Source organism: Patella vulgata, chromosome 3 (genome assembly GCF_932274485.2).
Source record: "Patella vulgata chromosome 3, xgPatVulg1.2, whole genome shotgun sequence".
Lineage (NCBI taxonomy): Eukaryota > Metazoa > Mollusca > Gastropoda > Patellidae > Patella > Patella vulgata.
The window spans coordinates 54,664,578-54,689,385 of record NC_065881.2 but is presented as its reverse complement, the minus strand read 5'-3'; the positions used below and the strand labels follow the sequence as shown (position 1 = coordinate 54,689,385).

The 24,808-nt window shown below is 32.2% G+C and overlaps 1 protein-coding gene and 1 long non-coding RNA gene across 2 annotated transcripts; one reads left to right on the top strand and one right to left on the bottom strand.

Annotated features, from left to right (window-relative positions):
• Positions 1 to 538: 538 nt before the first annotated feature.
• Positions 539 to 24,680, bottom strand: LOC126815631 (meckelin). The gene is made up of 21 exons (XM_050541363.1): positions 24,470 to 24,680; positions 21,734 to 21,822; positions 20,917 to 21,013; positions 19,842 to 19,935; positions 19,353 to 19,434; positions 18,478 to 18,549; positions 15,699 to 15,764; positions 13,436 to 13,560; positions 11,857 to 12,100; positions 11,495 to 11,558; positions 10,933 to 11,028; positions 10,205 to 10,273; positions 9,772 to 9,929; positions 8,195 to 8,449; positions 6,671 to 7,124; positions 5,961 to 6,169; positions 5,198 to 5,317; positions 4,308 to 4,427; positions 3,740 to 3,842; positions 3,347 to 3,489; positions 539 to 1,693 (listed from the first exon to the last, which is right to left on the bottom strand). Exons 1-21 carry the CDS (start codon positions 24,672 to 24,674, stop codon positions 1,613 to 1,615), a joined length of 2,946 nt encoding a protein of 981 aa, XP_050397320.1. The 5' UTR covers positions 24,675 to 24,680; the 3' UTR covers positions 539 to 1,612.
• Positions 3,484 to 8,335, top strand: LOC126815632 (uncharacterized). The gene is made up of 3 exons (XR_007678005.1): positions 3,484 to 3,666; positions 4,546 to 4,583; positions 8,202 to 8,335. It is a non-coding gene; the product is annotated as an uncharacterized LOC126815632 (long non-coding RNA).
• Positions 24,681 to 24,808: the final 128 nt, after the last annotated feature.

Below are 24,808 nucleotides of genomic sequence, written 5' to 3'. Positions count from 1 at the left end.
GTAAATTTGAAGAGAAGACATAATATTTGACTTTCACTTAGACAATTATTTAATATTTCCATTTCACTTTCATCCTTTTTTTTTACCTTACTTAAAGATACATTATGGGAGATTCGGTAACGAGTTGGCAGTTCTCACTATAATAGTTAAAAACTAGATAATGAAAAGGTAATTTGCTGAAAATTTCATTCAAATTGATCCACTATGAACTGAGAACTAAGCGACTGAAATTTCCCCATGCCTCGGTCATCATTACTTAAGTCAGTACAATAAACAGCATAGTCTCGATTATCCATCTAATCGTTAAATCGAGAAGGAAAGTTATGCAGTAAATCGGCCCACAACCCACTAAAGATCGCAGGCTAGCGCTGCCATCTAGAGTTGATTATGGCCTGGATAGGTTAGTTAATATCTAATTAATAATTTAGATAACATTTCAGGCCTAAAGAAAGACTTGCAATAGACAGATTTAGCTCTTGCATAATGTATGTTTAAACAAAAAAACAACATCAAATGTAATAAAACTAAACAAATAAAGTAGAAGGTATAAATGTTTATTTTACACTCAACCTATACTTAAATTATAAAAAAATAAATATATATTCATTAACATGATTATCTACATAATATACAAAGTATTATAAAGCAAGATGTACGGACGGAATAAATTACATGTATTAAAACAGACAAAAATCAATAAACATTTTTCTGTGGTGATTAAATTCTAATCTCTTACTTGACCACTTGTGCATTTTAAACCTCTTTATGGTTGAGATATAAACATTGACTCACTCTTTATTTTAAATACATCCTGGGATTGCTCTGATTTCTTCCCAACATTTTTCAACATAAACAAATAAAGATTACATTCTTAAAATAAGTATAAACAAGCCCTCTAACTGCTGGTATGATGAGGTGAAACTATAGAATATAAAGGTTTTTCTGATTAAATATATTACCAATAGATTTGAATAAGACAAGATAATAAAAATTATATCAAACAAAAAACATTAACTTAGAAAGGTTTTTTTGTTAAGTGTCATGGTACAATACACATATCAAGTTTATACTCAATAAAATAAAATATCTGACATCTGATCTATGACTAATGAAGCCATGGACAGAATTAAAATCATATATTACCAAACATTCTTTATCTACGTTTAAAACTACAATACAAAATAAAAACATAACCGTGCACATAGGACAGATTTCAATTTACTTTTATTATCTGGATGTTACGTTCAAGTGTTAATGGCAAAATGAAATGTTGAGAATTACACACCTAAAAGAGCAATGTTAAATCTCATAATTTTCCATCATATAAAATATATATATATATGTATATTTACATGACTACAATTTACTTTTTTTCACAAAAATTTGTACAACATAAAAAAATCTATTACATGTAAAAATTATTAAGAATAAACATTGAAAATAGGATGGAATTTATAAATAACTGGAATTATGTTAAGATTCTAAATTTAACATCTGTTGCAAACAGGAATGAACAAAATTAAGTACAAAGATAAAATCCTCACATTTTGCGTACAAAGTTATGTGTAACTGGAAGGAATTAAAAATTATTATATAGGTTTATTTATGTTTCTCATATCAAAAACCTTTCATCAACTAAAGTCTTTCTAGCTAAATTTCTTTTACCTCCTGCTATTCTAATCATAGTCACCAGCTGGAAAATAGAATAAAAGCCTTAATTTTAATCATTCATTTCTGTTAGTATAACTTTTATTATTATTACACACTGAACAAGCAGTTACCATGCAAGATATGCCAACATTTTGCAAGAGATGGACAGAGAACAAGCTATTTTAAGTTTCATCAAAATCTGATAAAAATTGTGACATTTGGTATTATATGCTTTTACACTATTTGCGTACGTGAAGCGTCATATTTGAACTCAACTGTCATTATGGTGTAACAGTGATATATTTATACATGTTTTTTAAATCAGAAAAAAATTGCGACCTCTAGGGAGCCATAATCCAGGAAGTTACTTTCCGATATAAGCGAATATCGAGGTGAACCTACCCGATAGATTTTTGAGATATAAACATATGTTTTAAGTTTAATCGAAACTGGGTAAATAAGCTAAAAACATGATTTTTCGTACAATGTGGGGCCATAATCCATGAAGTTACGGTCCGATACATGACAATTTCTAAAGGTTCCGGGATCTTTGGGAGTTAAACCTATAGTTCAAGTTTCGTCCAAATCAGATAATAATTGTGACATGTAGAGTGGCCACAAACAAATCGTGGACAGACAGGGACGATGACGATAAACATCCACATGAAAATGTGGGCATACATGTATATAAAAATACATCCAATTCTTATTCCATTTTTAAAGGAGAACAAACATCCATCAAACTCAAAGTAAGTTATTTGTGTATAAAATTTGCAAAATTCCTGAAAGCAAAGAGAAATGAAATGAAATGGGGTTTAACGTCCTACTATTCTGCTCCTAACCTGGGCTAATGAAGACGGGGAAAGCAAAGAGAAATTTCACTATAAAAAGAAGTTATCCTAGCTACTGTATAGTCAATTTTGAAAATCATTTGTATAAAAGCATGCACATTAGACCATATTGAAGCCTCTGTCTAAGTTTCATAAAGTTTTTCTAAAGATTTGAATGAAGTTATTGTTAATATCTTGCTTTCAGTGACCTTGATCACCAAGGTGACAAAAAGTAAGGACTTCTGGGTATTTATCAAACCCACAATGAAGAAAAAAATGTATCAATAAAGATAATATAAATACCATGTATTACCTTTAAAATAGGTACTTATATTGTGACTGTCAAAGCATTTATTATCAATGTTATGTGAAGGGAGATAAGTCATTTACTGATATTATCTCCCCTTAGACCACATTCCATTATCTTGCATCAGAATATCTTATTCTAACATGTATTTACAGTACATGATGCACTGAAAACAGCTATCTTTTTAAATTGTGCTATTTTCGTTACATATGCCTATTCTATAAAGCATTTATTATCAATGTTATGTGAAGGGAGATAAGTCATTTACTGATATTATCTCCCCTTAGACCACATTCCATTATCTTGCATCAGAATATCTTATTCTAACATGTATTTACAGTACATGATGCACTGAAAACAGCTATCTTTTTAAATTGTGCTATTTTCGTTACATATGCCTATTCTATAAAACTGATGATTGATTTGGAAAGTTTCAGGAATGTGCTTCATGGTAACCATGCTGATAAAAGTCCACAGATGTTTATGTCATGTTAATAAGTTTACATAAGAAAGAAAAGTTGTACTGTAAATATTTGCTTGCACCCAAAACCCAACTAACCTCTGTTGCTAGGTATGTTATTACTCCAGCTAATACAAAATTTGTAGCTATATGATCCACCATGCAGAAAAAGAGAACATCAAAGAGAATCAGGGTTATCTCGTTACCAAACAATAAAACCTGGTCAAAAGAATGACCATTATCTGAAATAAATACAGTAAAAAGTGAAGCAGTTGGTCCGTCTCTATCTCAATGACACTAAATGCTGACAATTTTGTTCCAAGGAAATAAATTAACAGTCTAAAATGAAAAAAATACAGATAAAATTAGCTCCAAGACGTATTGGGTGCTGTGCATGAGACAAGATATGCTTCACACAGGTAATAATTTTGTTTATCAAATTTGATTCTAAAGGCTCTTTGTCTACTTTTAATTGCCAACAAAATGTCTTACCATTATACAGAATACCTTGGTCCAGAGAATCTTGGAATTCTGTATCCATTATATTTTCAACTATTCCCTTTCTTATTATCTTATAATCCAAATCTTTAACAGACTAAAAATAGATAAATAAATAAATTCTACATTCATCGTACTAAAAATTAGAAGTAAACAGACACCAATTTAAATCAATGCATTAAATGTAATAAAAACAATTTTATGTTATACCAAAATCAAAGAAATTGTATCCTTTAAGGTCTCAAGGTTACCAGAAAGATTGAAGAATTGGGTTAATATTTTCTAAATGAAAAGTCAAATTTATTTCGGTTATATAATAATTGAATCTCTAGATGGGAACCAAATAAGGTATGGCTGGGGTTAAAGTATTTTCCAGCCTTACTAACTTATACAGATGTCAGCCATTAATTACTGCCAGAGGGTCGCAGCCATCTCAAGCGGTATCGTCCTTCAGCAATAGTAATCACAAGGAAAGCAAAGATATCTAAAACAGTATAATCATTCATCCTTGTATTGGTATAACTTGTATACTGAAACAACTCAAAAAGATTAGTTGACTTACATGATCTATGTAGGCACCAAGGAATTTATTCATGGATGTGTAAGCTTCAATACTTTTATCTAATGGAGAACCCGGTGTTCTTCCTTTACCTTGTTCCATGCGACCTACTACTGATGCTTTCTGAAACAGTAAAAGAAAAAAACCCAATAAACTGATATATCTCTTTTAATCTGCCACAATTAATAACTTAAAACAAAAAATGATCTTGTGAATAGTAATGTTTATTTTATATTCACAGGCTGAATCATTGCAGAAAACAACTGAATTATGAACTAGGTGAGATAGCTCAAGCATATTACCCTATAACCTGATTACAGCATAAGGTCTGATGTAAGTTTGTACAATAACACTGTAGAATTTACCTTGTGTTCAGGTTTGCATCATCACCTAATGTTAATAATATATTGCTTAAAGGGGCATTATGTGAGATTAGATAAACAGCTGACAGTTCTCGCTATAATAGTTAAAAAATAAATAACGTAAAGAGAATATGCTGAGAATTTCAGTCAAATTGCTTCACTCTGAACCAAGACATTAGCGATTAAATTTTAGGTCTAGCCTCAATCATCATTACTAAAGTCGGTACGATAAAAAAACAGTCTTGATTATCCATTTTAAAGTTAAATCATCGATCACAAAATGTATTCAAATCCAGTAAATATCGCAGGCTAGCAATGGCATTGTGACTTGATTATGGTCTGGATAAGTTAATTAATGTCTAATTAACAATTAAGATAACATTTCAGGCCTAAAGAGAGACCTGCAATGTTTTGTTTGTATCATTACTCAAATATCATATTAACTCATAAACTGAATATCTTGTTAAGTTATATTTGTATATCTTATAAACCATCAAACTCTAGTCAAAATCCTTCGCTTCAATATCTTACCTCTAGTGCAATAGGAATATAAATTTGTTCATATTTGGCTCGGAGCTTGAGAGGAATGGACATTTGAAATGTTTGTTCTTCTGAATTCGGTTCTAAACCTCTTTTACCACACATATCCTCCTACAAGATAAAAATTTAAATATTACAAAATTTCATATCTATATACCGGTACTGGCAAGTAGACATCACAGATTTCTTTCATATTATCCAGTTCAGGAATGTGCTGTATAAGCTAATCATAGCATTTAGAAGGAACTCCAAACTAGAAGAACAAGAGCGAGACTGAACTACACACCTAGGGATCTATAAACTTGTGAAGTGTTCTTCCTTAATTTATTTGAACACTGTGTCAAATGAGAATTTGATATCTGAATCAAATTAGACAAAAACAGCTACTTCTTTAGTGATAAAACTGGCAAGGAATTTATCTGCCGTAATGGTGTAATTGCCAAAGTAGAAATATTGTCTACCTATTATATAACATGCTCACTAAGTCAGAAACAATACATAGGAGAAAGACAAACATATCTTATCAAAGCGAATTAAGAACACTTTGCAGATATTAAACATAAGAGGCCTAACCGTTTTCAAAAATTTAATCTTGAAGGAGTTGTCCTATTTACTACTACATGTATAAAAATATCCAACATTTCTAGGAAGCTTATTTTCTTTGCCCGGGGATCGGAAGCAGTGACGCAATCATTTTCCGCCTTAATCTGCCTGAGCACCTTTTAGATTTGTGAGCGAAACCAATTTTCATTACCTCCTCTTTTTTCATCATATCATACATTTCCTTCATATTAGTATCAGCTCTACCATGTACACTTCGTCCATGAATATAATAACCGTATCTAGCATTAGACATAATAAATACACTTATATTGCTCATGGAACATAAATCTACAAACTGCCGAATTTTATCTTCTATAAATCTTTCATAAATAAACGTGAAGAAAATATACTGCACAACAGCTGGAAATATACAAAAAAAATTTTAAAATTATGTTGCTATTCATAATTCTTCAAAAACTAATTAAATTCAATATCAAAATCATTTAAACTTATTTTCTAATTAGTAATAATGACCTATCAGTTATAAACAAAGATTGACAGACAACAAAACATAAGCCGAATAGCAGCTAAGTTGTCCAAGCTAAACAACTCATAAAATTTCAAATACTGGTAGATTGGATCATAATTGAAGACCACAGTTGCTAACACGGTGTTGACACAGGAGAAGCCTGGATTTGGTTAACGTTATGTATTAGGTGCAACCCTTCTAGAAAATAAAATATTTGGTAAAAAAAAGTGTGCCTAATACACCAAAGAATACAGTAGATTGGATCATTAGCACTGATGCTAACATGATTTTGTAACACAGGGGAATAATTCTGAAAGTTATTGAGAATCGTGTGTGTATAAATATATCTTATAAAATTACCCATATCTATTTAATATGAATACATAACTTACCAACTAACAAATACACCAAAACTGCTATGGCATATCTAAAGACATAACTTGTTTCACTTTTATAATCATCATCAGATTTCAACACACTGCCATTTGGATCTAAGGTTGTTACATTCTCAAAACCGACAACAGTCAGGAAAAATACAACAGCAAATATCTGGAATATTTTATTGATTTTCCTGATTCCCTGTAATTCATTCCATTCATTGGCTACAAAGTATGTCCTCCATATTGAAACAGGCATTTCCTGTCCAGCTCTTTTATCTTGTGATTGGTTATTGATTGCCCTTGCCACAGGTCTTTCCCAATCAATAAAAAATATGTCTACCATACACTGCATAACGATTAAGTGTAAAACATTTAGAACTTTCAGAGCAAATGAAAATCCAAACAAGATCTGCCATTCCAATAACGATTGTCCTGAAGGGTGTACCAAATAAGCTGCATCTTGGCGCTAAAAAGGAAAGGAATCAATCTTTAAGTCTCTGGTCTGCTCCATGTACTCAAATTATTATTTAATATATAATTAAAGATACACTAGTTAAGAGTTTAATAAAGAGTTGGCTATTCTTGCTATAATAATTCAAAAATAGATGATAAAAAAATATTGAAAATTTCAGTCAAATTACTTTATTCTGAACTGAGTTGTCACTGTTGGGAGTTTGGACTAGAAATAGGCATCAACTGTGTCCGCACCGTCTACAAGAATTGCCGTTCGTTTGAATGACAGACGATAACTCAACCCACATATTCTCGATTATCAATGGCTATGGTACCCCAGCTTGGTAGGCCTTTCATCGGCTGTCTCCAGTAGTGACATCAATCACTAACAGTAAATGTTAGCTTGGTCGGCCATTTATTGATTTAAATTTAAATGGCCGACTGTTTAAATCCAAGCTGTATCCAAGCCATCCGAGGTCTACAGAGATGATTTTGAGCTTGTCATGTAAATAAAGGTCTAATTAATAATTTCTATAACATCTGAAGCCTAAATAAAGACTTGCAATAGGCAGATTTAGCTCTTGCATAATGTATGTTTAAGAAAACAAAATCAAAATATCATAGGTAGACTTATCTCCCTGCTTAGATTCAATGTCATTAAAAAGAGACCCATAAAGATTGTAGCAAATAATACAGGTGGAGATGACTTTTGATTATATCAGAGAATGGCATTTTTGACAAATATTCAATTCATTATATCTTTGTAAATTTTGCATTCAGCCATTTTTACATCAATTTTAAGGGTAAATTTAACAATAGTTGTTGTGATTTAAGTTTAAATCCTTTGAAATACCTATTTTTATTGCACGTAAATAGACTGGACTTATAATACCTGTGGCTAAATTTCACTGTCTGTCAGAACTAGCAATTACAAATGAGGGTTTTCTAATTGATCCATTTTTCTAGAAAATCGTTTTTTTGCACTTACATGTAAATAAGATTTTTTTTTTTTTCATTCTTTATTACTTGTTCTAAATAATTCATAAATAGCTATAATATTTCAATTTTCATTATAAATCTCACCTTGAAGAACACAAGCCAGTAGAAAGCTATACCAAAATTAACGACAAAGAAACAGTTGGATAAAGCAGCTGATAAAAAGAAGATAAAGTTCATCAACGTAGCAAAATCTATGCTTATTCTTCCCGCTCTTTTGGACCAGACCCAGGTTCTGTAACCCGCATACAAAAATGACAGAGATCCAACAATACCAGCAGCAATCTGGAAATCTCGGAAATATTTTGATTGACTCATTGTATATGAAACACTGAATGATACCTAAAATTTAAATCAGATAAAAATTTATTTCTAAATTAACGTCATGTTGATTTGTAATAATATTTTAGGGTTAAGAGTCTTTATGTGTACACATTAACTTAAGACCATAATGTGTTTAAAATGTAATGTGTACACATAAATGGGATTAACCAAAATATCTAAACAGATTACTCATAGTCATAATCAAAACAAGCTGTTGCCATGCAAGATTCGCACAAATTTTGCAAGAGATGGACAGAGAACAAGCTAAAGAAAAACTGCAATTTTTCGTACAATCAGTGGTCATAATCAGTGATATATTCAAACTTTTTTTCAAATCGGATAAAAACAGTGATCACTAGAGGGTCCCAAAGTTAAAGTCAAGATATTTTCATGCAATCAGGGTCCATAATACAGGAAGTTACGGTCTGACATGTGAGAATATCCAAAAGAACCTAGATCTTTCATCAAAATCAGGTAAAAAATTGTGACCTGTAGAGGGTCTACAACCATGGTAACACTTTTACACTGTTTGCGTACAAGGAGCGGCCAGTTTGTCCGGCAGTTTTGGTCCGATTTTCATGTACAATTCAAACTCAAATATCAATAAGCTGTAACAGCGATATATTTAAAGGATTTTTAAAATCGAATAAAAATTGTGACCTCTAGTGGGTCAACAAGCTAAAATCGCTTCTTTTTCGTACAATCAGGGGCCATTATCCAGAAAGTTATGGTTCGTTATGTTTGAATATCAAAACGAATCGATATCTTTGACTTTGAGACATAAACATACATTTCAAGTTTCATCAAAATCAGATAAAAATTGTGACCTCTTGGGTGTCCACAAGCTAAATACGCGATTGTTCGTACAATCAGGGGCCATAATCCATGAAGTTACGGTCCAATACATACCAATATTGAAAGGAACTAAGATCTTATGGAGATAAACCTATATTTCAAATTTCGTCAAAATCCGATAGAAATTGTGACCTGTAGAGTGTCCACAAACAAATTGTGGATGGACGGACAGAGGCAACGATAATATATACGTCCACACAAAAATGTGGGCGCATAAAAATCTGGCAAGTGGCTGAAGGATAAATATTCAATAAATGTGTTGTTACTGTGATAAGCAGACTGGGTGAGAAGTACACCTCCACGCCCATTTTGGGGATGAATTTGTAAAGAGGATGATATTTGGATCCTACTAGCAGTACTATGATGACATTATATATGGTAGTGTCAGCGTCAAATGAATTCAGGAAATGGTTTGATTTCAATCTTATTACAATTTTCTTTAATATAATGACCTCTAACAAGTATTCACTATTAGATAAACTTACTGAGACTTTAGTATTGGATTCAGCTGCTTCTCTATCAACTTCACCATATTCTATTGTAAAATATGGCACATAGATTCTACCATTACTCGTTTCACTCTGTAGTTCCATTGATAGGTGAATTGATTTAGCGTATCGTACAACTGTAGCATTTTCATTTTCTACAAACAAATGATAAATAAAAGTTAATCCCTTTTCAATCTGAAGCAAGAATATTTAAAAGAAATTTCATAATTATTTATGCCAATATCAGAAAGTTTATTAAATGTAGATTTACCCCCAAACGGACGATAATCATTAAGATTTTGTGAACAGAATTTACTAATCAAATTACCCTCTGTTTAAATGATAATTGTGTAACAGATTCAAACAAGAGAAATTCTAAATATCTGTGAAACCCAGGCGCTAAAAATTAATACATGAATAAATTACAAACCAGTAGTAACTGTGGCTACATTGTCCACAAGGAAAAATCTTCTCACAAGTTGCCATTTACGGATTTCCTCTGTAAAACAAATAATTTATTCTTGATATAGAGATGATAAATTTGACTTGAATACGGTAACTGTGGTTTAAAAGTCAATACCATACTTGGCCAGAGCTGACCTTAATGAAGACACAAGTTTGTCTTGAGCAAAAATAGTTTTAATGAATCACAATGGTTAAAATCAAACTCCAAAGATATGCTATAACTGTTAAAGTATTGTGCACTGGTAGTGTAAAGATCAACACAGAGAGAGAGAGAAATGGGGTTTAATGTCCACTCGACACAAACTAAGTCATTTTGGGACTAACATATGATTCTGTTCTATTTCAATAATTCGCTTGTGCGTAGGGGTCTTCAGCAGTGGAAGAAAACCAGAGGACCTGGATAAAACCCACGAGGTTGGACAGGCGACCCTACTCCTTGTCACATACAAGTGGGCAATCGGAACCACGCCACTTGACTCAATGACAGGCCATCTCATCCAATGCGCATGTGTTAACCATTCGGGTACACAACCCCCGAAAGATCAACAGAATTATCTTATCTTAATTAGACTAAATCATATTCAAATTATAAGCATAATCAAAATGTATGTTGATCAATTTTAGACTGTAATAACCAAAATAAATTAACAATAAATTTATCAGTTTTAACCCAGAAATAGAAAAGCAACTAACCTCTATTAGCCTGGTCAGATCGTAAATCACGATAGTTTAATATTCGAATAGGTATTGTATATAACTGTGTTACTGCATTATCTTCATATTCTAAATCTTAATCTTGGGTTAATGAAATAAAATTCTATATTTCAGTTTTAAAATAATCATTCAGTTGACAATTAAATTCTGTTACATGAATGCAGTTCTAGATATGTATCTAAGCATATCTTAGCTTGTTATTGTATCCAGTTTATTGGTATTGTTACTTGGTACAGATTCCAAATAAATTATTGCAAGTTGTTTCAAAGTTTTTTAATTGCCAAATTGTACCAATACATCTGGTCCAGGTACATTTTAGGATTATACATTGCTCCAAATGCAAAGTTAGTGGTTTAATTTATATTCTATTTTCCGGCCTGATTGTTTCATTTTTATTTCAAACTTCTATCAACATTAATATTTTATTTGAAAAAACACTAGTGCACAATGCAGAAAACTGAAATTACCCAAACACATCTTCATAGATTAATAGACATTCCTGATAAATAATCAAATATCTAAAACATTTATGAAAGGATACATAAGTCATAAAATTCCAATGGGTATTTTGTTGTGTCCCAAAACGACCTTGCTGATATGGTACACTGAAAGAAAAAAAATATTGATAATTGTCATTTACATATGTGAGAATCATACTGGATATTAGATTATACCTGCCATATAGAACAGACCATAAGCCAGAAAAAAGAATACTCCAGAATATAAAATTATTACAATGTCATTATTAGTAATCAACTATGGGAACATAAACTGCATTACAAACTATGGATTTCTTATATAATTAATGTAAACTTTCTTTTTTCACCATTTTAATGATTTATTGCAGTGTATTTAATATGGCTAAAAAAATTTGTACTATAAAAAGTATCCATAGAAACTCACAGATTTAGAGTAAACAGTGCCAAATACATAAGCAGCATTCAGAATATTTTCGTTATTTTCACACAACTGTAACATGCCTCCAGTAACATCTGAGAAACCCAGGAAATTTCCTTCAAGGCTATACCTTGCTACTTTAAAATTAATAAGCATCTGTGGTGTGAAGGTGTAGCTTGTAGGAATACCATCATTATAAATAATGTCTTCAGCATCATCATCTATTAAAACTTCTGGTTTCACATCATTTCTATTCATAGAGAAAAATAGGTTGTCAGGCATCGAAACTTACACTCAGTAGCCAAGTCGTCTGAGCAGTCTACAAAGGTGGTCACATATAATTATATTTTTTCGTAGGTATTTACAAGTGACTTAAAAGATCTAAATTTAACAACCCATGAAGTAATTATCAGAAATATATAAATTTGATTGGCTTCTATTTCTTCCTGATGCTTATAATTATATAAAACTGGTATCGGTAATCAGGTGAAAACTACAGCTGTTTGATTAGTAATAAATTATCGAAAATCAATATGGGCCTTCTACTCATAAAGATAAAAACTGTGAGTCAATTTCAAGTCAATCAGACAATAACTTTAGAGCATTCACAAAATTACTGAAATTGGTCAAGGGCTCTAACTCTGACAGCAATTAAGGGAAACCTTTTAAAATATTCATGATTCTTCTGCTCATGAACTGAAAGATTGTGTATAATCTGATGAAACTGAAAACTCAAGAGCATCCACATGATTTCAAAAGTTGATCAAGGGTGATAACTCCAAAAGTAATTATTGGAAATCACTGAAAGTCAATTGGTTTCTTCACATTATGAACTCAAACACTGTTATAAATTTAAAAGCAATTGGATATCTTTATCCTCTAGAGGGCCCACAAGCAATTGTGGATGCTTGCTGAATGGATGGACGAATAAATGTGGCAAATAAAATTTTTGTAAAAAAATGGATATTTTACACAAAGAAAATCACAAATAATTTAAAATGAGTAATTTCTTTCTTTTGTTGTTATGGTTTTAATGTTATAGAGAGATCTAACATATATATATGGAATAACTGCACTTCAGAGAGCTGATTTTGGCCTTCATGCACAAGATTTCAATATCAGTAGGCTTTGTCTTTGAGTGGCTGGATGAGCTGTGTGTTCATTGAATGTTTACAGAACACATGGCAAGTAAGAACACAACACAAATGATAAAATTTGTCATATCTTAAGCAAATTCCATAAATTGATTTAATTAGATTGAGAAAATCTAGTTGAATGTCACTTTACACAAGTGATAGACCGATGGGGTTTAATTTTAAATGACTAGGGCATTACTGAATTAATATATGGTAATTATCTATTTCCATGTTTTGTTTTTGCATGTCTCGTCATGTAGATATTTGGGAACAAACATTGATAACAGAACATAGATAATTGGTTAAAAGGTGTTGTAGATGTTTACCCTTAGTGTCAAGGTGCATAAGGTGTGGGTGGTTTTTCGTTGTGCGATCGAAGTTGCACCCATTTTAGCCATTTTGGCCTGTTGGCATGTCTAATACGTTATCAAATAAAAAATTCTACTTACGTGACAGGAATTGCTTTAAGTAAAGTACAAGCTTGGGTACTGCCTGTTCTACTTGATCCCGGATCATAGAATAATAACGTACACATATTAGCTAGTGTGTGGCAGGCAGATACATTCTTATGTACCTGAAACATAAATTTATAAAATAGACTTAATAGGAATTTGTAATCTCAACAGCTAGAAGAATTACATTTCATGTCTAAAGTTTATCTTTAGTTTTAGGTGTGAAATTAAATTCAGTAAAATAAAAGACAGCATTTTTCACCTGTGGAAGTCTATCTTCAATTACAACTAGATCTGCCAAGCAGATATGAAAGCTTTCATATTCATGATCACTTCCTGTCACATTTCATGGGTTATATAAAAAATCTCAACTGAAAACGAATCAAGCCTTTTAAAAATGGGTCGGATGAGAAAATACTTGGAAAGAACTCAAAAATGGCGGGAAAATATTGAAAAATTAAATGAGATAACTTTGAATAGAACTTATATTTTTTGATTCAGACTGACCTCAGGTGTTCGAATATTAAGGTCAAATTTGTAAATTTTTAAAATTAAGGACATAAAATGACCTGTAAACAAAGTTGTCGGCATGTAAAAGGTCAAAGGCAAAATTCGAAATTTTGAGATTTTCAAATAACAAAAATTTGACCCCAATAGCGGTTATCCAGAATTGTATTCTTTCGGAAATCAGAGACGAATTCAACAAACCACGGCCTATTGTGTTTATTTACAAGCGCATTAATGTAGATTTTTCACTATTTTTCATATTCAATTCAAAATTCTGCTCTGAACGTTTTTTTAGGCATTCCTTCAAGGATTCAAAAAATATAACTCTCGTGTCTGTAAGTAAAATATGACTTTTTTTGCTCTTGGGGACCACGGTTCCATAACATTATCCCTAAGGAAGTTGGAGAATTGTCTTTTGGACATTCGTTAATGGATGTTGAACAATAAACTAAAATTAAACAATTATAAATCTGAATTTCTGATAATATAAACTAAGACGCAAGCACATAATTTAATAAAAGCTGATGCAATCCAGATTGGAAACTGTGATATCCTCCCAAAATCTAAAGTTAAAGTTCTTGGATATCTAACCAATGAACATTTGTCAGCTGTACCGCAAATACATAACATCATAAGTCGCATGCATTTCCAAATGAGGTCTATCTCCAAAATTAGGCACTACCTGAATCCGGGTGCTCTCAAAACAGTTATCAAAGCCTTGGTCATTTCGCACTTAGATTATGCTAATTCACTTTTATCTGGAGCACCAGAAGCACCCCTTAATAGACTTCAAATCGCTCAAAACAATGCTGCAAGACTTGTCACAGTAACCTCAAAATATGATCACATCTCATTGTATGTGAAGCAGCTACACTGGCTACTGGTAAGAGCCAGGATAAATTCAAAATTCTCGTCAACACCTATAAATCAGTATAACCAAAACAGCTCCTAATTATATGGTGGAAATGTTTAATGTTTACAACACTGGCCGGACTAATCTTCGTTGAGGACGTGACAAAACCCTACTAGCTGTTCCCCGCGTTCAGCGCCATGTGGGCAAGTTTCCATTTTCTATTAGGGGTGCCAAACTTTGGAATGAACAACTACCCAGAGTCATCAGAGAGTGTACTATCTCAGTTTAAATCTAAACTGAAGACTTGTCTTTTTAGTGACTCATATAAATAAAATCATGTGCGTACCATTGTGTTAATATTCCTGTACAGCTCTTAGAAATAACTATTATTATAATGTAGTGCTTTAAAAATGAAATAATAATAATAATAACAGTTTAGTTTACAGTACGGTAGCTATGATATTATTAAATTTTGGCCGTTAATGTCATTTTGAAAAATCTTAATTTTTGTTTATTCATATTTTGTACATAACTTACTGATGTCACATGACATGAATTGTGTAGTGGAATGTATTTTCGACACCTAAAATGCTAAACAAATTCAAACTGCAGACAACATTATTTCATGTTGGAATTACCCAACAGCAACGAAGACCTAGGTGTAATTTTGTCCACCCTGGTTACCTAGCTGTCATGATGTGAACCTGGTTATTTTCTCCCCTGAACTCTGAGGATAAAAATATGAGGCTGAGTGCATATTCATGATCTAACAACAACTTTTCATCAAATTCAATTGCAGCAGTCTACTTTCCAGCTTGTCCAAAAGAAGTTAAAGATATAAATATAAAGGGGATAAGAATCTGCCACAATCTTAGTGTATGCGTATAAAATAATTCTTACCCTGCACATAACATCTGCTGATCTAACATTCTGTTTGAAGAAATATGATTGTTTGGATCCACCAACCTATTAACATAAAAAAAAAAAAAACATATTTGCAAATACACATTTAATACAATAAATGTATGACATGAACTTCTAAATATATCAAATCTAATGTAAAAATAAATTCTTCCTCATCATCACATCATAAAATTATCATTTCATTTAATATAGGCCTACACAATTTTGAGCACAATTTGTGCCAATATTTTAAATCCCATATGATGTTGACTATATCAAGTTATTAATAGAGATTTGTCCTGTTTTCAAATGCTATTTTTGTATTTGATGTATTCAATATTTTGTAGAAAATTTAACCTCTGATCAACTTATTTACAAATAATACAGATAAACTTATAAGCCCAAATCTAACGAATTATAGAAATAGGCCAAGTTTGTATCAAGTTTACAATCAAATACAGAGAAATCCCACTATTAAGGCCACCTGTGGGACTGTCGAGATTTGGTCTTAATAGTGGGGTGGTCTCAATACTGAGTGAGCATACTTGAGGCAATTTCAAAGAAAAACAGTGTTAGGTAAATTATATAGACATATAGGCCTACTTTATTACTCTAAGATGAGATAATAATAATGTAATGTAAAAGTAATTTCAGTTTATCACCATTTAACTGCAAATTAACATGCATAAAAAGTTGGATGTACGCCCCGAGTATTCACGTGACCCTTTGTCATCAATATTATTAAACTAGAGCATCTCTAACGCTGCAATATAGTCCACATTCCTGCTTTCATTGATATGGTATTTTTTTAAAATGAAGAGAATGAAATATGAAATAGCTGCAATGACTCTAATATGACAAGAGGTAAAGAAGGCTAGGCATTGGGTTTGTTTTGCCAAATTTAGAGACTAAATATTAACAAAAAAGTGGGTGTGACACCGCCCCAGGGGGTCGAGACATGCACCAAAATAAATAGTTGCTGTCTTAACGGTATAAGTAGCCCTACTGTATACAAAATACACACCCATATTTTATTTACTAAAAAATTTAGATCTATTTAGCCACCACATACAAAAATTAAGTAGCGCTACTGTATACAAAATATACACCCGCATTTCATTTACTAAAAAGTATAGATCTATTTAGCCACGAAGACTATGTTGTTTATTATAATTTGAACTTTCAATACATTAATTATGATCTTCGATTTAATTAAGATTATTTACATATGGCGGAAGCATAAAAAAGGAAAAACGCATAAAAATGTTTGTGTTAATCTATCGGCCATGTGTGTGTTTTTATAACTACTGATAGGTTATCAATTTACCCTTGCAAACTCGTTTTTCTCATTCAAGCGTATACATTCTTGAAAATGAATTTTGTAATTCAATACCGGTAATACTAATTTAAACTATAAAACATCAGTGCTGTCTCAAAAGGTGTCCATTAGAGATACATTAGTTAAGAGTTTTATAAGGAGTTGGCCATTCTTGCTATAATAATTCAAAAATAGATGATAAAAAAAGAAAATGTTGAAAATTTCAGTCAAATTACATGTACTTTGTTCTGGACGGAATTGTCACTGTTAGAAGTTTGGACTAGAAATAGGCATCAATTTTGTCTTCACAGTCTATGAGAATTGGCGATCATTTGATTGACAAACGATAACTCCACCCACATATTCTCAATTATCAAGTAACATTCTCAATGGCTATGGTAGCCTCGCTTGGCAGGCTTTTCATCACCAGTTTCTGGTTGTGACATCAGCGAGTAATGGTAAACGTTAGCTTGGTCCGCCATTTATTGATTTAATTTTAAATGGACGAGGCTGTTTAAATCCAAACTGTATCCAAGCCATCCGTGGGTCTACAGAGTTGATTTTAAGCTTGTCGTGTAAACAAAAGTCGAATTCATAATTAATATAACATCTGAAGCCTAAATAAAGACTTGCAATAGAAAGATTTAGCTCTTGCATAATTTATGCTTAATAAAGTCAAATAGCGATTTATTTTTATCACAGCCCACCATGACACATTGATAATCACCTGGTGGTACTCTCAATATAGTTTGCATTATTCACATTTCTGCTTTATTAAAATTTATTTCAATCACAAAATCAATGATTCCTTTGAAAAATCAAAGTATCAATATAAACTATTCGTTAAGAAAAATAGAAATTGAACAAAAGCATGGATAAATCTAACCATACCGGTTGGTTGGAAAATTGAGCGAGAAGTCACGTGACATAAACAAAGCTACCCAAAGTTTATAACAGTATTTATTCATCATAAAACAAAAACCAAAATAGATTTTGAGAATTTGATTTTCTAAGACCTGATATGGGTGAAAAATTGAGTACAGAAAAAAGCAAGTTAAAAGTTTGATATAAATGACTAAATATTCAAAACTATATAATATAAAAGTTGGACACGACTTGAAAAATCAGCAAATTTTGACTATTTTGGGCAATTTTAGCTGATATCAAAATTTGACAGATCAATCTATACAGAGTGTTTTATAAGGTAGTGTCCTGCCTTATATGGCTGCGATGAAATCAATCAATCTTGACTGTTCGATTGCTTTGATATTGGTTGTTAGATTGACTAATACTTATCCCAATCAATGTCACAAAAACAATGAACTGACTGATTGGGACTGGCTTTGGTGGTCGTAATCTGTAATGTGAGCTGCCCGTATTACTGAGCACAATTTATAAGGAATATAGAAGAACAAAATTGGTTCTTTTAATATGTGGTCATATACTGTAATCTCTTACCTCTAAAGGTATGGCATAAAGTTGGTTATTGTCTGGAGCTAAATCACCAGTGTTAAAACAATAACCTCCAGCCTACAAAAAGAAATAATTCAATATATTCCTTCTCATACAGCTTAAAAAACATCCTATAATAAATACACAGTAAATACACACACCAACCACCCATTGTAATATCTACAATGTATAAGGTATAGTATATAAAGTCCAATAATCGAGAGTCAGCTGTGTAATACATGTGTATTTACATATATCACATGTTTATAATACTAGTGCTGAGTGATAATAAAGGCAATATACAACTTTCAATGTATTCACAAATAACTCACATGTTCAAAGGTGTGGATTATAAATAAGGCAAATACATATTCATTATGGTTTTATTAATAGCCCTTTTGATGTGATCTTGTCAGAGATATCATTGGAAGCGGATGTTATGTGATCTTGTTTTGTCGTTGCTTGTAACAGATTGTGATACACCTCAGCAATCAAAACTAACTAGCTGCATTACACAGATTGTACTTTTTGTTTCTGGGTTCAACGTCCTACTCCGAATGGGCTAATGAAGACAGGCATACGCCATACAGTGTGCTTTGAGGGAAATTTTGCCCGGACAGTGGCGCTATGGTCTACTCTTATATCGAATTCCAACTATAAAGGGATCTTTTATGTGCATGCCAATGTGTACACAGGACTTCGGTTTTCCATCCCATCCTAATGACTAGACAACTGTTCTTGTCAGGCTCTCCGCCCTGCACCACTGGCAAGGGGAAACCACAACGTATATATTTGATAAATTCACAAAGCTAACATAGTCATCAATCTATAAGCTGTAATATCAAAATGTTGCTCTAAATGAATAGAACCACATAACTTACCGAATTTTCATTTTCATCATTCGGGCATTGACAAGTAGACAAATCTCCTCTAATTGACAAAATATCATTGCATCGTACACACCTGAAAACAAGCAATGATTATCTCAGTGTATTGCAGAATTGTTCACTAACAGTAATAAATAGTATTCTTGTCATCGATCAGACACATCATCCGAATTAATATTAGATAACATTTTTGTTTTGTTGATTTTTTCATTAGTCATGTGATCTGAACACTCTTCAAAGAAAGGCTGTGGTAGCTGAGCGGTCTGGGCAGTAAGTTAGAATGTCTTTGGGTTGAAAATAACTGTTCAATTCAATTATTCAAATGCATGTAGAATATTTTCACAGTAAAATATTTCACAGTAGAATATTTTCACAAAAGATAAAAACAATGTCAATCATTCATTAGACATATTTCAAAAACATTTATGTTACATTTCCATTCAAAGTAGCTCTTTCCTATGTTATGATATATGCTATAAGTACCTGGAACCATCAGCATTTAGATAAGTAAATGGTGCACATGTTTGACACACAGTAGTGTTAATTGTTGCCCAATTTCCATCCACCATCCTTTCAACTGTAAAAATCATACTCAAAATAATAAATTTACAAAGAAGTAAGCAGGATTTCTGTTTATAAAACATATATAAATTTTCATTTTTGCATGTAATTCAAACATTAAATTATTAACATTCTTCTTTTTAAAGTTCAGTTGCCCTTAATTTTAAAATCTTTATGACTTTACTCTGTTGAGAATTAGCTATTGAGGATCAGCCCCAAAACATATCCACATTCAGAACCAACTTTTAGCTTAACCATTTCAGTTTGTCAATATGCTACTTTAATATTTGTTAAAATAATAAAGCAGGAATAATCACAGGTTGCATGGCAATGAAACATATGCCAACAGCAGCCTGAAATGTCTCCATGGTTGTTGTATTACGGATCTTTAGGTACTTAGAAAGCAAAACCTGTATACTATCATTGGGGATTTGACATAATTAAGGACAGTAATTATCAGAAGTTGATGCAGTACTAATAGAATTCTTCATTTTACTAGCCACAATGCATATAAATTTTAAGCGGATCTGATGAGCACTCCCAAATTTCTACAAAATGAAGACAGACCATCGGCTTCTTTTGGGGAAATTTTGTTTAATTTGATATTATTCCTCGTTTTATTAATTTTATCAATCCATATAAATTTCAAGCAGATGAGACAATTTTTGTTGCTAGAGTATTTACAAGATTCTACAAACTTAACAAGAGTCAAGAACTCTAGATGTTATTTATGGGAATTATTGAAATTTGATGGGCTTCTGCATTTCACAATCTAAAAAATGCATATAAATTTCAACTAAACAGATGATGACTTTTTTCGTCAGAGCGTTCACAATATTATACAAAGTGATCAAGGGCAATAAGCTAACTTGTCTCACTAGCACAAACAACATAAGCTTATATATATTGTAAAAAGGTTGGAAGATGTATGTAGCCTGTAGAGTGTTCACAAGAAACTGACTTTTTCTCATTTTTAATGTATGATTTTATTATTTACCTGAAACTTGGGAAGGCTGACATCCTTGACATGTTTTAGTTTCTGGAATAAATCCAGTTTCACAATTTACACATTCCCATCCATCATCTGATGCAGCCTGAATAATAAAAATACTGGTAGCTAGTACATACTGCCTAGTCTTTGAAGATTCTTGCATCACCATGCTTTCCAAATTGTTGTGACAATGCCAGTTTGGCATCATAGCTTCAAGTTGTAATGAATGATCATGTGCATGTCTCCTTACTCCTTACAGTCTATCATTTTATGTTTATTACAAAGGTACTTTTATATTATTATATTCTGTATGTTCTGCCATATTCATTTTGAAGGCTATGGGCTACCGGTACACATTTTATTACATCTTGCTTTATCTTTATTATAGGGGAATTAAAGACAAAGGAATCCCTTGCAAACTACAATATTGAAAATTATTGTGAAAGTTGAATATGAAATATCAGTCCAAAAATGGTTCAATTCCGTTCAGATTTTACAATGCTATGACAAATTGAAATTTCATTGATCTATGCTGCTCAAGTGTATCATGCTGCCGCCATCTTTAATCGATAGCTGAGAAACCTGTTAAAATCCGATTCCATCCATGCCAGGAGATTATCTAGTTGGTATTTTGATTTTATTTCCTTAATTTTAAAAATGTTAAATAATCAATCTGAGTCCATTTAGTGTGTATAAAGCAAAAATGCAAAAGACGCATCAAGCCTTTAAACTAAATTAAACACAAAAAATAATAAGATGAACATCTTAAAAATAATGAAATGAACATTTTAAACTCAGATGCCAATACAAAACAAGTTTATACCTGATTAGCTCCACAGGCTTCACATGTTATTTCTGAACCTCCAAAATTTCTCACATGTTTGTATCCTGGTTGACATTCACATCGCAGTCCTGTAACAGACGAATGAAATAAAAATTGGCTTTTCAATGTCCGGCTTTTCTTAAGTAACAAACAAGCGGCTGCCAGACAGGATACGCCCACATTTTGCAAGAGTTGGATAGAGAACAAGCTAAAAACAAATGCGATTTTTTGTACAATCAGGGGCAATAATCCAGAAAGTTTTAGCCTGAAATGTGCAAATATCAAAAGGGACTGAGAGGTTTGGGATATAGAGAAATGTATTAAGTTTCATAAAAATCGGATAAAAATTGTGACCTCTAGAGGCCATAATTCAGGAAGTTACGATCTGATATGTACGAAAATCGAAAGGAACCAAGATATTTGGGTTAAAAACATGCATTTCAAGTTTCATCAAAATCAGATGAAAATTGTGACCTCCAGAGGGTCCACAACCCTGATACACAATATTTTGCCACTATTTGCGAACGAGGGGCAGCCATTTTGTCCCTCAGTTTCGGCCCGATGTCATTCTGACATTCATAATTCGCGGTCAGCTGTGACAGTCAATTTTATTTTTAGTAACACGCCTTGACCAATCAAAAATAAGGGTTTCCACAACACGACGTCATTGACCTGATTTCGTGTTATTTCCGGTCTGTTCAAGTTGCTTTTCGGCAAGTGATAGCGCTTCAAGTTTGATTTGTAATTAATAACGCTGTGAAATGACCAATTTAATTACATCGGAAGCTGAATAATGATCAAATAAGGTCTCGTTGGCAATAAAAACAACGGGAAGTGTTAGAACTAGTGAGTATTGTGAGGTGATAGCAGAAGAAATGTCTTGAAGACGTGTAAACAAAGATGGCGTCTGAAATACCTTTTATATACTATAATATATAGTCAAGCAGTAGTAAGAAATTTTATTTTAATCCCTTCAAGTGCCTGTGTGATAAACCTATATTTAAAGTTTCATTGAAATCAGATAAAAATTGTGACCTGTAAAGTGTTCACAAACAATTGTGGACGGACGGACAGGCGTGTATAAAAACATACAAGTGTGATAAATATGCGATTACAGTTCCAGGCTTGTCCACACTTAAATCAAAATGAAACCAAACTCACAAGGGAGACAAACCCAAACCAAACTCACAACCAAACCAAAACATTGCATTATTCTAGTGTATAACACAAATGGCATACCAGAGAATTTTAATTTTGGTCTGCCTTATCGCAAAAGTGATGCTTACAAATACAGGAGAGTATCATTGAGAAAAAATCTAGAATATGTGTAAAATACAAAGAACATGATTGGGATGTGGTCATAATTCACTTCGACTTTGGTAATAATAGCAGCCAAACATTTTGTCAAAACCACAATAATTTGATCAAAACGGCCAAAAAATAATTTTATGTGTGCATGTACAAAGAGCATGATTGGGATGTGGTCATAATTCACTTCGACTTTGGTAATAATAGCAGCCAAACATTTTGTCAAAACCACAATAATTTGATCAAAACGGCCAAAAAATAATTTTATGTGTGCATGCATGTACTGTGTTTTTCATATAATTGGCTGATTCTATGATGTTATTTGAACATTATGCTAAGACAAATATAAAAAATTTCATCTATGCATGTAGCTTTTGTTGTAATAAATTACAACCTTATTACAGTGAACAGTCTTTGATAAATCATACAAGGGAAGATAATATGCGGTTGTAAAATATTAATTTCTTCACAAGTTTCTTTAAACTACTAAAAAATATTTTTTCACAAAGTTTGGCTGATTTGACCATTACATTTACGGCCACTAATTCCATAATCCATTCATTTAAAGTAGCTAAGTCTCTAACTGAATATCATCCAAAATCTTCAACATTGAAAACACAAATTATTTGTCAATTTACATCAACATTGATGCTGTGATCTTACCGGAAAAAGATGGGCTTCTGATATCCAATATTTAAGACAAAATAAACATTTGGCCATTGGTACACAAATCGTGTACCATAATGCGTTTCAGCCCCAGTTCTAGCAAGAGACTTGAGGAACGAGGCTAGACATATTGCACCAAACCAAACGGCGTATGTAGACTGGAATAACCAGGCGCTAGAAATTTGCATTCGATTGAGACTGCAGGCTTATTTCGCGGAACATAACTGATTTGAAATTAGAGTAAAAACGAAAACCATTGAATGTATATCGGTTTATATACATTCATATTACAGTATTAGATGAGTTGTGACCCACTTGTGTCAATTTCTAGGTCCCAAATGTTAGCGATTTAGCTCCTTTAAGCAACCAGATTTAACTTATTCTGAAAAAGAAAATTCCATCAATCGACCATTCAAGAGAGTATCAATTGATATTCTATTAAAAACTGAAAGATGTAGTCAAGTTAAAGTTGACAAAAATGAAATCACATATTTTGGGGGAACTGACCACGGTTTATCTTATGATTGTCATTGAATATATGCATATAGTACCGGTGGCGGTACATTTTATCTACTAATTTTAGTTCTCTTATTTATTTATGTCCATTGTTATTTAATTTCTATGTTGCCGGCCCCTGAACCTGAAATGTTCCCACGTGGATCCCAAAAGGTCGAAATTCAGCACTGAGCAACAGTGCCTGTGGTTTTTAAAAGACTTGACGACTTGTTCTGACAAGCCACATTTCTCCTTCTAAGTTCTTACCATCAGAGCTCGTCCTTTGAAACGTTTTAGGTTGTGAACAGTCTTTACATGATAATGTCGATATGTCATAATATTGCGGGACATTAGGAGTATTTTCACTTTGACAATCAGAAGGCTTTTTAAAATCGAAAAATACAGACTGTGACCATGTACAACGACCAAAAAATAGAATCAAGAACGTAAAATGCAGACAATTTGCCGCCATGTTGGTTGTCTGTAAACAATTTTAGTATCGCAGAAAATTAATAAAATTTATTTACAAAAATAATATCTCAATAAAATATTATTCACATTCTATATTACTTTTCTCACCATACCACATTATTGTTATAAAAAATA

Bases quoted from the DNA above. Each gene is read 5' to 3' on its own strand.
- LOC126815631 (XM_050541363.1), bottom strand. From the start codon at position 24,674: ATGGCGGCAAATTGTCTGCATTTTACGTTCTTGATTCTATTTTTTGGT. The intron at 19,936-20,916 runs GTAAATAATAAA...TGATTTTTACAG, and splicing joins TCAGCCTTCCCAAGTTTCAG to TTGAAAGGATGGTGGATGGA. The intron at 6,170-6,670 runs GTAAGTTATGTA...GTATATTTCCAG, and splicing joins TTTGGTGTATTTGTTAGTTG to CTGTTGTGCAGTATATTTTC.